The sequence below is a fragment of the Pectinophora gossypiella genome, chromosome 4, assembly GCF_024362695.1.
Source record: "Pectinophora gossypiella chromosome 4, ilPecGoss1.1, whole genome shotgun sequence".
Lineage (NCBI taxonomy): Eukaryota > Metazoa > Arthropoda > Insecta > Lepidoptera > Gelechiidae > Pectinophora > Pectinophora gossypiella.
In genome coordinates this window covers 699,744-711,462 of record NC_065407.1, presented here as the reverse complement: position 1 = coordinate 711,462, position 11,719 = coordinate 699,744, and the positions used below count along the sequence as shown (strand labels likewise).

Sequence of the window (11,719 nt, the reverse complement as noted above, 5' to 3'; positions counted from 1 at the left end):
AGGGCAACATTCTACAACTTCTTACTTTATTTAACAGTATCTATATTGTACACAGAACATGATATAAAGATTATTACATACCGTTATACAGACCAATAGGAAATCGGTACCGGTATATTTCATACCGGTGTAGTAATAAGGGTACAATCACTCATAGATTAATAAAAAAAATACCTACCTATTATTAAAACTACACTCCCATCTGAGTTATTATCTAAGGGTGGTATTAAGTAAATAATCTCAGATGAGACTGCTCTCAAGATCATGCTCAAGTCCCTGTTTTTATATGAGAACTGTCACATTGACATGATCTTGAGGGCAGTCTCAAAGCTGAGATTAGTTTATTAATACCAACCTAAGAGCTGTTTCTGAGCGCTGAAGACCAGGTGTCCCAAAACACAGGTCCTTCCTAGTTTGGGTTAATGTAAACTGTTCTAAGGGAGAAATATATACACATTTTTTTATTGTATTGATATTATCGTACACGCGCATCTGCGTGTCTGACGTCTGACACCCTACGATTGAAGTCTAAACTATGCTCGAGGGGGGTGAGGTAAACCTAGCTCAGCCGCTGGTGGGGAGCGAAGAGTTGCCGTTCTATACGTATTGTTATTCCTTATTCTATGGTTATGCATAGTGTCGTGAGGGCGAGTTCTCGAGTCAAACATCGTATAGCGTTAGGATATTGCGACAATTTATTGTCAAAGGGTGTAATAAAAAACGCAGAGCCTTATGAAATAAATTAGTTTATTGTGACGTCATAGATCTTCGCGACGTAAGTGCGAATGTATAGTCCATGTTCCGTAACGAATGCTGTAACAGTATAAATAATAAAAATAATTTATAAAAGTAATAAGTTAATGGATTGGTTACAAAACAGTACAGTCCGACGCGTCCGGTCCGTGTGGCGCTTGTTTCACAAATCAGCTGTGCCGCGTTATCTGGAACAAATATATACTATAAATAAATAACAAAAAGGTTAAAAGTTCATAGTTCCTAATTCGTAGGAAACCTATTCCTTTTTTGAACTGAAATACGTTTCATCATCTCCCTAGCATTATCCCGTTTTTCACAGGGTCCGCTTACTTAACCTGAAGATTTGACAGGTCCGGTTTTTTACAGAAGCAACTGCCTGCCTGGCCTTCCAACCCGCGAAAGGAAAACCAGCCCAATACACGTTAGGTCACATACCTCCGAAAATGCATTTCTCGGGAATGTGGGTTTTCTCACGATGTTTTCCATCAGCGCTGAGCACGTGATACTCATTTATGATCCAAACAAATTCGACAATCATTGGTTTAGAAATATTGCCTCAGAAATGTGTTTGATTTTTTCTATTCCTGAAATAGACTGATACTTTTGCCACCGCTTAAGTCTGCTATTTTCAGATGTTATCTGGGGCATGATATCGTGTTTGAAGATTCACTCGGTGATATATCGTATATCTTACACAATTTATCGTTGGTTGTTTCTTATTCTGAAGTGTTGAAGTTTGGTTTTAACTTTGATTTTGGTTCCGCGCGCCTATTCATGCTTCTAAACAAACCCAAATTGCGAAAGTAAACGTCAGTTCAGTGTTCAATATTCAGGCCAACGTCTATTTTTTTTACTTTTTTATTTATCTATTAATACTTTCCTATTTAACTTTGGTTCTAACATTTACAAGAGAAGACACTGGTGTAGTCTTATAAAACAGTCACAAATAATACAACTACCCGGATCCCTCCCACAGTAAAATAATATTCAACTCACTTATTCCTCTTCTTCTTCTTCCTCCTCCTCCTCCTCTTCTTCTTCCTCTTCTTCTTCCTCTTCCTCCTAAAAAAATAAAGAACATTTATTTTCTTGTAAAACAGTGACTTGAAAATACACTCAGCTATACTGTAAAATATTTTTTGGCAGAATAGAACTCCCTTATGTTGTATCGTGTACATACTGTTTGTCAGTAATTTAATGTAAGAAACCTTCCATGTGTCATTTGGCAACACCAATGTAGATATAAGCGACCTCACACTCCCGACATTTATCCACTTACAATGTTATTCTTAATTTGATTTATAAACTGCTGGTTTCTTTCTAAAAGCCCATTTACATAAGAAAAAATCGTATTTCTGTATTTCTGAGGTATCGTATCGTAGTAAATATTTTGCCCCAGGTAAAACCCTTTCTCCATAGTACGGTCACGAGCATTAATATGTATACACTTTGGTACCATGTCACATTATATTTTTTGACAAATTGAACTGTAAGTCTCACTAAATGTCAAATATGTTAGTGCGACAGAGTCCTAAAGTGGGTACATCATATTGCTCATGACTGTACACAAAAGATGATGCAAGCTCATTTTATAGGTGTCTGTGTTTGATAGTGTTTGACAACGACAGTATACCTCCTCCTCGACGACCTCCTCCTCCTCCTCGGGCTCGGGCTCGTACGCGGGCTCGTCGTCCTCCTCGTGCTCCTCGGCCTTCACGTCTTCCTCGCCCTCGGGAGACTCGGGCTCGTCCTTCTTCTTGCCGGGCCGCTCGCCGAACCACTTGGGCAGTCTCGCTATATCACATAGTAGTTTGTGTTAGTATATAACAGGCTCACAGCATTTCTTCTTTCTTTCCTTGGAGATATCTCCAAAAAACAGGATGAAGTTCGTTGTTACATTACGGCAATAGAATGCCTCTGATGATCAGAAGTTGCAAAAATTTTACTTAAAGAACGGTAACTAGTTTCAGTAAATAACTTGCACATATCAATTCATATCTACAATAAACAAATGAAAGTATGAGTGACAAATTAAACTGAAACGTAATTCAAAATAGGAAAACATATACAAAATTGTTTAAAACATCTAAAAAACGCTACTCGATCATCCAGTAGGTACGATGCGATCATCGCAGTTTCAGTCACAAAAATACATTCCTCAATATAATAAAACATGTAAAGTGGATTTTAGGTGTATGATATAAATGAAGAAGATAGGTAAGAGAATAAATTGATAATCGAGACAAAACCCGTTTAGATTGTTTATCATAAAATTTTGTTCTATGCCAATTGAAGTATTTAACTGCAGAGCCTCTACCATAAGTAGGCAAAAATATTCACTTCTTAGTTATTGAAAATGTCGATTATAGGGTCATTTGGAACTTCAACTTATGTTAAATGCTCTGTTCGTTGTAAAAATTTTGAGTTATTTTCCAATCGATCGTAATTTTGACTTACTCTTTTGCCTTCCCTTGAACTGGTCGGTCCTCTCACTCCACACCTTTTCGAGGAAGTCCTTGTTCAGTTTCTCTAGGTCCTAGGGGAACGGTTAACACATGGGGTAAATATTATTTTACGGTGAAGGTACAATGGTACGAGGTCAGAACTGGGGTGGGGCTTGTTTGATGTGCATGACCTTGCATTGACAAATTGACTTATCCACTGTAAGACAGGTTTACAGATAGCTTTTATATTTTAGGAAGTTTTAGATAGTGAATGTGAGGGTCACAGAAACCAGTTTTTGGCAGGGTTAACAACTTCTCATCAGTCAATTTGACAATGACCAAACGCAGGTCCATGGTCTAACATGCCGTGTCGACATGCGTGGGGATCAAATATCGAGCTGCACACAACATCTCTACCCGTGGGACCGTCTTACTTTTTGTGCGATTCATGAATTCTTCCATTCTGTCGTTCCACATCTTATCCAATAACTCGGCCATCGTGTTATCGTAGCCCTGCATTTAAATTCAACATTTATTACTGTTTCTGTATTGTGTGGAATGAGTATGTTTCTCTTCATCTGGCCCTTCTTATGGAACTCAAACACATTGCTGCGTATAAAATTTCTGGTGTCATTGTATAGTGTCTCGGTCATATACTTACACCTTCGAACAATTTCTTTTTGTCGTCGTAGGACCGTGTGTCGACGCGCCTCTCGTATTTGGAGGCTACCTGGATCTTGGGCTGTAAATGAAAACAAAATTAGTTAATATTCTTGCAAATCTGTTAGAAATTCGAGGTTTTTGCTTATTACTTTGTTATGATTTAGATTTATAAAGGAACGATGATTTTTATGTAAAGCAGTATGAGGTGTATTAAGTATGCTTACCGGGTGCTTGCCTGTGAGTGCTTCGGGGTCAAGACCCTTTTTAAGAGCCTTGTGTCTCAACTGCTGCTTTTGTCTTTCTTTGAGCTCTTTTAACTGTGGACAAGGGCAATCGGTTAATCATTTTAATCGAAAGAAAGTATAATTTGGTGATTTTTTCATATTTGTGATACTCACGTCATAGTCCTGTCGCTTTTGCCTCTCCTCGAGATCGTACTTCTCGGTCTCGAGCTTGACGATGCAGTCCCAGAGTTCCTGGGCCTTCACCCTCAGCTTGTCGACGGACAGGTTCTCGATGCTCAAAGGCTTGATGCGGATGGAGAGGGAGATCTTCTTCTCCTCTTCCAGCTGCTCCTTGGTCTTGTTGCGCTCCAACTGGGCGTTGCTAAGGCCGAACTACACAAAAAGTATATATTACTCACACGTCCACTTTAGTAATTTTAAATTCTTTAGAATTAATTTATTGATTTGAGTATTACTTTTTTAAGAAATGTACAAACAAAAAAAAGGGAAAAGTTATTCTTTGAATGTTAGTTTTGTTGAATAAATAATGTCGGTACACACGTTGTCGCTCTTCTTTTGGATGGTGAAGTTGGGTCCGGTCTTGCTGGATTCCTTCATCGCCTGTACCATGGCCTGGCGCTTCTTCTCGGCCTCTTCGAGTCGCTGCCTCTTCTCCTCGATGTCGCGCTGTTTCTTCTCCTCAATCTCGCGGATTCTCCTCTCCTCTTCTTCCTTCTTCTTCTGGGCGAGGCGCTTCTCTTCTTCAGCGCGAGATACCTGTTTAAACGTGAGGGTTTAGTTCGAATGTTTCAAGGATCATTTGGATTCTCGTTTAGTAATCCATGATGGACATCAATGAAGGTGGGCAATGTTTGTGGTACCTTGCGCTTGGCCTGCTTCTCCTTGAGGCGTTTGAGTTCATCCTCTTCCTTGGCTCGCTGTTTACGCCATTCGTTGATGTATTCCTTCAACTGCTCGTCCAAGTCTGACCGCTTCTGGTCTTGACGCTGCAAACAACATTTTTTTAAAAGTTTTACAAGAGTTTTTAGTAAACTGAATGATTGAATGTGACTTGATTTGTTCAGGCAGTTTGAAAAGTGGTAATATTTACCTTGATGAATTCTGGGTCTCCCTCGCCCCTGTAATAGTAAGAAAAGTGTAAGAATCCTTTCACTGTATGGTGTTTTGTTAATGTTAGAGTGCCATCGTTTGCAGCTCAGATTACATATAGTTTCTGTTACTTTGATTGTTCATTATTCGTTTGTAGTTCGTTAGAGGTACATCGCTTGTAGTTACGCTTGTTACGCTACTTATTAGCGTCCAAGCAAGGACTGGCACAACGGATTGTTCTGTACATATTGTTAAGATTAACTTATTTATTCTAAACTGTGACAGACAATTACAATGAGTTTGTTAAATATTATCATTATTCTTCTGTTACGTGAGAGATATATTCTTTGTTTCACGTTGTAAATTAAGCTACTCTAATGTGTTTAGCTCGGGTTGCTGTGTGTAGCTTACAGTTAGAGTAGTAAATGTATAAGTTTTAATTGTAAATGTTTTGTGTCGGTATACAATTACATAAATGTCACATTTACCGTGGATATGGTATACGGGTACATTATTAATCCGATAATAGGTATTCATGCTTTGATATCATGCATCCTTTCAAGCAAAAACTCAGGAATAGGTATGCGGGAACGACTCGGATAGTCGCCCGCTGACCGACATCTTGTTTCTTTGCGGAGAGGCGCGGGCGCAGCGGAGCACAATTTCGAAAATAGAACACCTAACAACCGATAAAAATAGCGGCCGACGACGGCACGCGATTATTAGTTTACTGGACGATCATCTGGTGCGATAAATCCGGAGTTCGAGGAATGAACGTGCGCCCGCGCCTTTTCTAGTTAATGAAAGGATCGTTAGTGACACCACGGATAGCGGTGCAACTTACGCGATCGATGGTCTACTCCTAGAAACAGAAAACAACAATCAGCCTCTACCTCACTTGTAAACAATACTGGTACTACTAGTATCGCAAATCCATAGAGACGGCAAGCCGGTGAGATTATTCAGCGCACGCACGACACAAACACTGCGGTGTTAGCTCGTATAACTTTAGAATTTTGACAACATTTTTGGTGTATTTTCCCTTATTGTTGTTGGGTTTTTATAAGTACGTAGATGTTAATGAAAATGCCAATCATAGCTTACGTATCCCAATGTGTGTCAACGGCTTTCGGTTTAAAGCTAAGCGTTTCTTAATCAAATCTAATGCTACTTACTCCTGTTTAGGGGCGGGTCTGTCGGTGGTGACAGCAAACGCAGCGATGGAAAAAAAATTGTCACAATTAAAAGTTGTACAGTTTTCATAACTTACACTTATTCATGAACAGAAAGCTTACACACCACGTTAAAGCGAACGCACTCAAAAACAAACGTCATATCAGTCACTGTATTAATCCATTCACAATAAACGAAAAGACCAGTTTACTTACAGTCCTTATGACTGGTCTTTCCAATGGTCAAAGCCACGACCTTGTTGAAAAAAATCAACAATTTAAATGTTAGAAAAGCGCAATTTGCAGTAAGGCAGCTCCTATCGTGTAATGAGGGTCTGGAAGCAAGAGAAGCGACGACTAAGCACTAGAAGCGTTAGGATCGCACTAAACTTAGCCTAGTGAGCGAAGTGAATGTAAGTGCCGCATCTAGCACGCCACTTACTTCCTGCAACAAAAAAGACAAAAGGGGTCGGTGAGGGCGTGCAACAAGCCCGACAGACGCAGCCTAAGAGATCGGGAATCAAAACTAGCCGCAAATCGATCACACTCGCTTCAACCAGGAAACGGCACTCGGATGGTCTAACGCATATACAATTTACTCGAAGAACTTTGGAAAACATGATAGTCTTGCCAAGGCAAAGTATCAAACAGGCCCAGAAAAGCTGAAGTGTCGTAAAACCAAATCTATTTCTAAACTGATCTAATTTTTAAAAGAGAATGTTGGTAGTTCCGATTGTGTACTCACGTCTCGACGACTTCTTCTACTTCCTCCTCCTCGGAGCCACTGTAACACACGAGGTTAACACATGATACCGGGTCCGCAGGGCACGTCACGGACTCACAAAGGTCACGAGGTTTAGGGTGACAGGACACTCAAATACATAATCGGTTAACACAAGTGTGTAGGTACCTGAAGCTATTACATACAGAGGGTTGAAAATGTAATTTGGAATGAGATTGTGTTTTGTTGTCAATAGTGTTTTTGTGTACTTAAGTACTTAACTAAGCAGGTTGGAAACCTTTATTCTCCGTCTAACTATTCAACTTCATTTTGTGACAAAACTGAGTGAGATACTTACGAGTATTCTTCCTCGTCAGACATGGTGGTGGTTGTTTATTCTGCAATGGAAATTGGCAATTAACTATCTTGTGATAAAGTAACTTATTTATATCCTGCACTGTGCGTATCCGCCGTGAAGCTTGCACTCCACGACGGATAAAGTCACACTACCGCATTGTCATGCATCTGATTGATTTTTATTTACATCTTGGCTCATGTCGATATATCGGCAATGTTTACAATCAAGTCGATCAATCGATGAAAGGATTTTGGCAGAAGTTCAGGATATAAATACGTTAGACAGTGCATGATGTCGTTTAACGCAGTTGCCCTTTCTAAAATAGTTTTTATTACTTAGGGTGTGTTATTAGTTTTTCAATAGGATGCTGTTCTCTATAAATCATCTCCTTATCTTCGTGTATTCTTAAATCATACTTATTAATTATTCAGTATTTATCATTGATTAATTTTATCATTGATGACTGTTTAATTTAACGTTGCAGCAATGAAGCGTTAGGTAGGTATATTTTTCATGTTTTGACTAGAATGTCGTAGGTATACTGTAGATGCATTTTATCATATTTAACATTTGTGAAATGTCTTTACAAATCGATTATTTATCATCGATAACATCCACCATGTGCGCATTGTCCGCGTATTGATTGAATACCGCATAGCGCTGCTCATTTTACACGCCAAATACGATTGCCAGGGGGAAAATTTGCGTAGGCGCAGCTTCATGTGATCTGGAAACGTGGTTATTGTTTATGACGCGGTATTTTTAGCGTGTTATCTCCTGTGGTACACCTACGGCGCGGGCGCTGGCACGCGTTCAAAGAAAGTGTAAAATTGGAGCCACGTCCGCGGTCCCGCTCAATGTTGTCCAGGACTCGGATTTCGCTAGGCCTTGAAGCTTTCCGGACCTACATACCAAAACTACAATCTTCAAAACATTTTTAAAGTTTTAATGTTGGAAAATTATTCATTGTAGAGTTTTAGTATATTTTATTAAATTTTCGACTAGTTAACAAGTTATATTAAAGTCTTCCATGAATTAATTTCAAACTTCTATAAAAGATCCTAACTGAAAGTTGCTTATTTAGCAAAATATTTCTAAGGTTTATTTCTTGTCGATTCGTAGCTAAGTTTCAATTCAAGTTTCCGTGTAAAAACTGACATTACTTTGAGCCAACATTAATTATCAACTTATTAATGTTATACGAAATAAAACTTTTTTAAGTTCAGACTTTTTTTTACAAATCCTTTGCTTATTTGACCGATGAATATAATGCCGACCTATTAAAATATTAGAATAAAAAGTTACAAAACATAAAATAATTAAAGTACGAAGGTACGGAAGGATACGAAGTTTCAAATTGAAAAAGTGCGCGTAAATACGATTTATGAAATCAAACTTAATAACGAGAAGTTTTTTCTACAAGAGAAAGGAAGTAAATATATTCTCCACCGCATACTTAATGGCATAATCATGAGATGTTTTTTTTTTGTTGTAACTTAATAATTATTGTTATGTATGGAATCTTTAGAATGTGGCCGATATGTAGGTACCTACACTTGCCGACTTTTTAATCGTTTAATCACGCTGACCTTTCCAGATTTATTTCTGGATCGTGAATCCAGTTTTTAGATTATGTCTCTGGTTACAGCAACCGGTTGACGCAATTCCCGGAATGTAAGCTCATCACACCACATTTAATTTTCAATGTATCCCTGATGTATGATCCATCACAGATATCCGCTTCATTTTGGTCGTAACCTTTGGTCGTAACTGTAACGGAACCGGATGTCACATATTTGAAAAATTACGTTCTGAAATTTCGATTTTGAAGTTTTTTTATTACAACTTCTTTTGCATTTTTTCCCTCCTTTCCGTTTTATATTTATGTTTGGAGTTTTACACCTATTAAATATTTTAATTGAAATATTTAAAAAGAGCAGTTTGTAGATTGTTCTTCCATTTTTATTTCCACTTCATGGAAAGTTTCCAGGATAATGAAAGTATTTCCTACTTCATAACTATGTAGGTACTTATTTTGTAACACATACTAAGTAAATCACAACAGACAAAAATACATTTCATTATGTGTTATCGCAATATACAAAAAGATTTTATACACTTCTCATCAAAAAAATCGAAACACTTCCGTTTTCATTGTTTCTGTCCGAATTTAACACAAAAAAGAATTCATACGATGAAAAAAAATACATAAATGTATAGCTGGCAGTTTGGCCATTACAGTAATAAGCGAAAATTCTAAATTCAAAATTAGAATTTCATTTGTTTATCTTATAAACGAAATGAATCACTGTTTTGAGACAAATGTGTGTTTAGGGTTGGAGTACATTTAGCGTTTAAAAACTAAAAATTGGCGCCTATCCTTAAACTTTTTGTTTTTTATTTCAATACTGTGACTTTGGGACGTCTGAAAAAAGGTTTTTTTTCTAAAACGTATGGATACTTCGCCCACAGAAGCCGCCCAAGTTGTGGCATTGCTGGATTCTGGCCTTAGTCAGCGTGTTGTGGCTGCAAGACTGCATCTAAGCCTGTCATCTGTTCATAGAGTCTATAAACGTTATCGGGAGACTGGTTTGTTCACGCGCCGTTCAGGATCTGGCAGGAATCGGGTCACTTCTGAGCGAGATGATCGATTTATTGTAACAACTTCTTTAAGAAATCGACGCCTTAACGCTTTTCAACTGCAGCAGCGGCTTCGTGTTGTACGAAGGGTGGCTGTAAGTGACTCTACAATTAGAAGAAGGTTGAAGGATCGTGGACTGGTACCGCATAAGCCAGCAAATGGGCCGAAATTAACTGCAGACCATCGAAGAGCGCGCCTTAACTTTGCACGTGAGCACCTAAATTGGTCATACCTACAGTGGAGCAAAGTTCTCTTTTCTGATGAGTGTAAAATTATGCTGTATGGTAACGACGGAAGGAACAAGGTCTACAGAAGAGACGGAGAACGCTATGCACAATGCTGCATTGAAGAAAAGGTCAGCTATGGTGGCGGTTCGTGGACGGTTTGGGGAGGAATCAGCGCCGACGGTAAGACAGAGCTTGCTTTCGTGTCTGGGCCACGTCTGCCTGCACTAAACTGTCATCGGTACGTCGAAGAGTGTCTCGAGCCTCATGTGATGCCCTATGCACATTTTATTGGCAACGGCTTCATATTCATGCACGACAATGCTAGGGCTCACACCGCGGACGTCGTACGAGATTATCTTAACGAAGTCGATATCTCTATTATGGAATGGCCAGCAAGAAGCCCGGACATGAATCCCATTGAACATCTGTGGGATGAATTAAAGAGACGAATTCGAGCAAGAGATCCTGCCCCAGAAACACTTAGCCAGCTGCAAGATGCAATCCAAGAGGAATGGGACAATATACCACAGCATGTGATCGTGACTCTCATCCGATCGATGAAGAACCATATGGAAGCAGTAATTAGAGCTCGGGGAGGGAATACAAGTTATTAAATAAACGTTTTTTAGCTTTTTTTTTCATTTACGTGTGTTGTTTTATCCATTTCCTTTATACTCCATACGGAATAAAAATGACTCATTTAACAAAATACGAAACCTATGAAAAATTCATTTAAATTTAGAACATTAACATTAAGATTTGATAAGCTCATATTACTCACTATTAAACGACATTTAACATTTATTCCTAAATGTACACATTTTTCTGATAATCCTGACAAAACGTAAACTTGCAAGGTGTTTCGATTTTTTTGATGAGAAGTGTAGTTTTCCCAAGTTGTCAGACATTGTACAAAGTATAAGCAGTGTGAGTGTGGTCGCAAAATTATGCCCGTAAAGTGTGTATGTGTGTGTTTTATGGAGTTTGGCGCATTTTCCACGGCGGGTTCGCATTTCAGGCGTTACGTGCGTTGCGCGCGGTAACGTAATCCCGCGCTATACAAGGCGCTGCTATTTCCGCGGCGCGCGCGTCGACGCCGCCCGGATTTGGCGCACGCGCGCGCGTATTTTTAGACCACCTTTCTCACAGCTCTCGAACTTTTGGAAAACCACTGCAAGTCAAAGTTCGATTTCACAAGTTGCACTAACACTGGCACTGCACTTACGTCGCACGGGTAGAAGACGGTCACTCAGTCACTGGTTCCTCAACCGGCAGCACAGCGACGTTGGAATGTGGAGTCCGCGGCGACCGGGGCGGCTCTGGCGCTGCGCTGGCCGCGCGCCGGCGGGCGGGCGCCGCCCCGCGCCCCGCGGCTATATTTAGCGCCGGTCATTTTTGAGACG

At 39.4% G+C, this 11,719-nt stretch overlaps 1 protein-coding gene across 3 annotated transcripts; it reads right to left on the bottom strand.

The window, feature by feature from the left end:
- Nucleotides 1–730: 730 nt before the first annotated feature.
- On the bottom strand, nt 731–11,681 carry LOC126366157 (troponin T, skeletal muscle). Of its 3 annotated transcripts, none has more exons than XM_050009107.1 (15): nt 11,542–11,681; nt 7,449–7,488; nt 7,115–7,153; nt 6,373–6,390; nt 6,042–6,059; nt 5,199–5,226; nt 4,969–5,094; nt 4,649–4,864; nt 4,262–4,480; nt 4,088–4,180; nt 3,862–3,942; nt 3,214–3,292; nt 2,390–2,550; nt 1,753–1,818; nt 731–941 (listed from the first exon to the last, which is right to left on the bottom strand). In XM_050009107.1, the coding sequence occupies exons 2-14, from the start codon at nt 7,469–7,471 to the stop codon at nt 1,753–1,755; spliced, it is 1,167 nt and encodes a 388-aa protein (XP_049865064.1). In that variant the 5' UTR covers nt 7,472–7,488; nt 11,542–11,681; the 3' UTR covers nt 731–941. The 3 variants fall into 3 exon arrangements, with proteins under 3 accessions (XP_049865064.1, XP_049865065.1, XP_049865066.1); XM_050009108.1 differs by lacking the exon at nt 11,542–11,681 and adding an exon at nt 11,455–11,470; XM_050009109.1 differs by lacking the exon at nt 6,042–6,059 and having other exon boundaries at nt 11,542–11,660.
- Nucleotides 11,682–11,719: the final 38 nt, after the last annotated feature.

What these genes read in the sequence shown, in the direction of transcription:
- LOC126366157 (XM_050009107.1), bottom strand. Translation starts at nt 7,471, where the DNA reads ATGTCTGACGAGGAAGAATACTC. An exon ending in AAAAGAAATTGTTCGAAGGT is followed by an intron (nt 3,293 to 3,861) that starts GTAAGTATATGA and finishes CCGTTCCCCTAG; the next exon opens with GACCTAGAGAAACTGAACAA. An exon ending in AGGAGGTCGTCGAGGAGGAG is followed by an intron (nt 1,819 to 2,389) that starts GTATACTGTCGT and finishes TTATTTTTTTAG; the next exon opens with GAGGAAGAGGAAGAAGAAGA.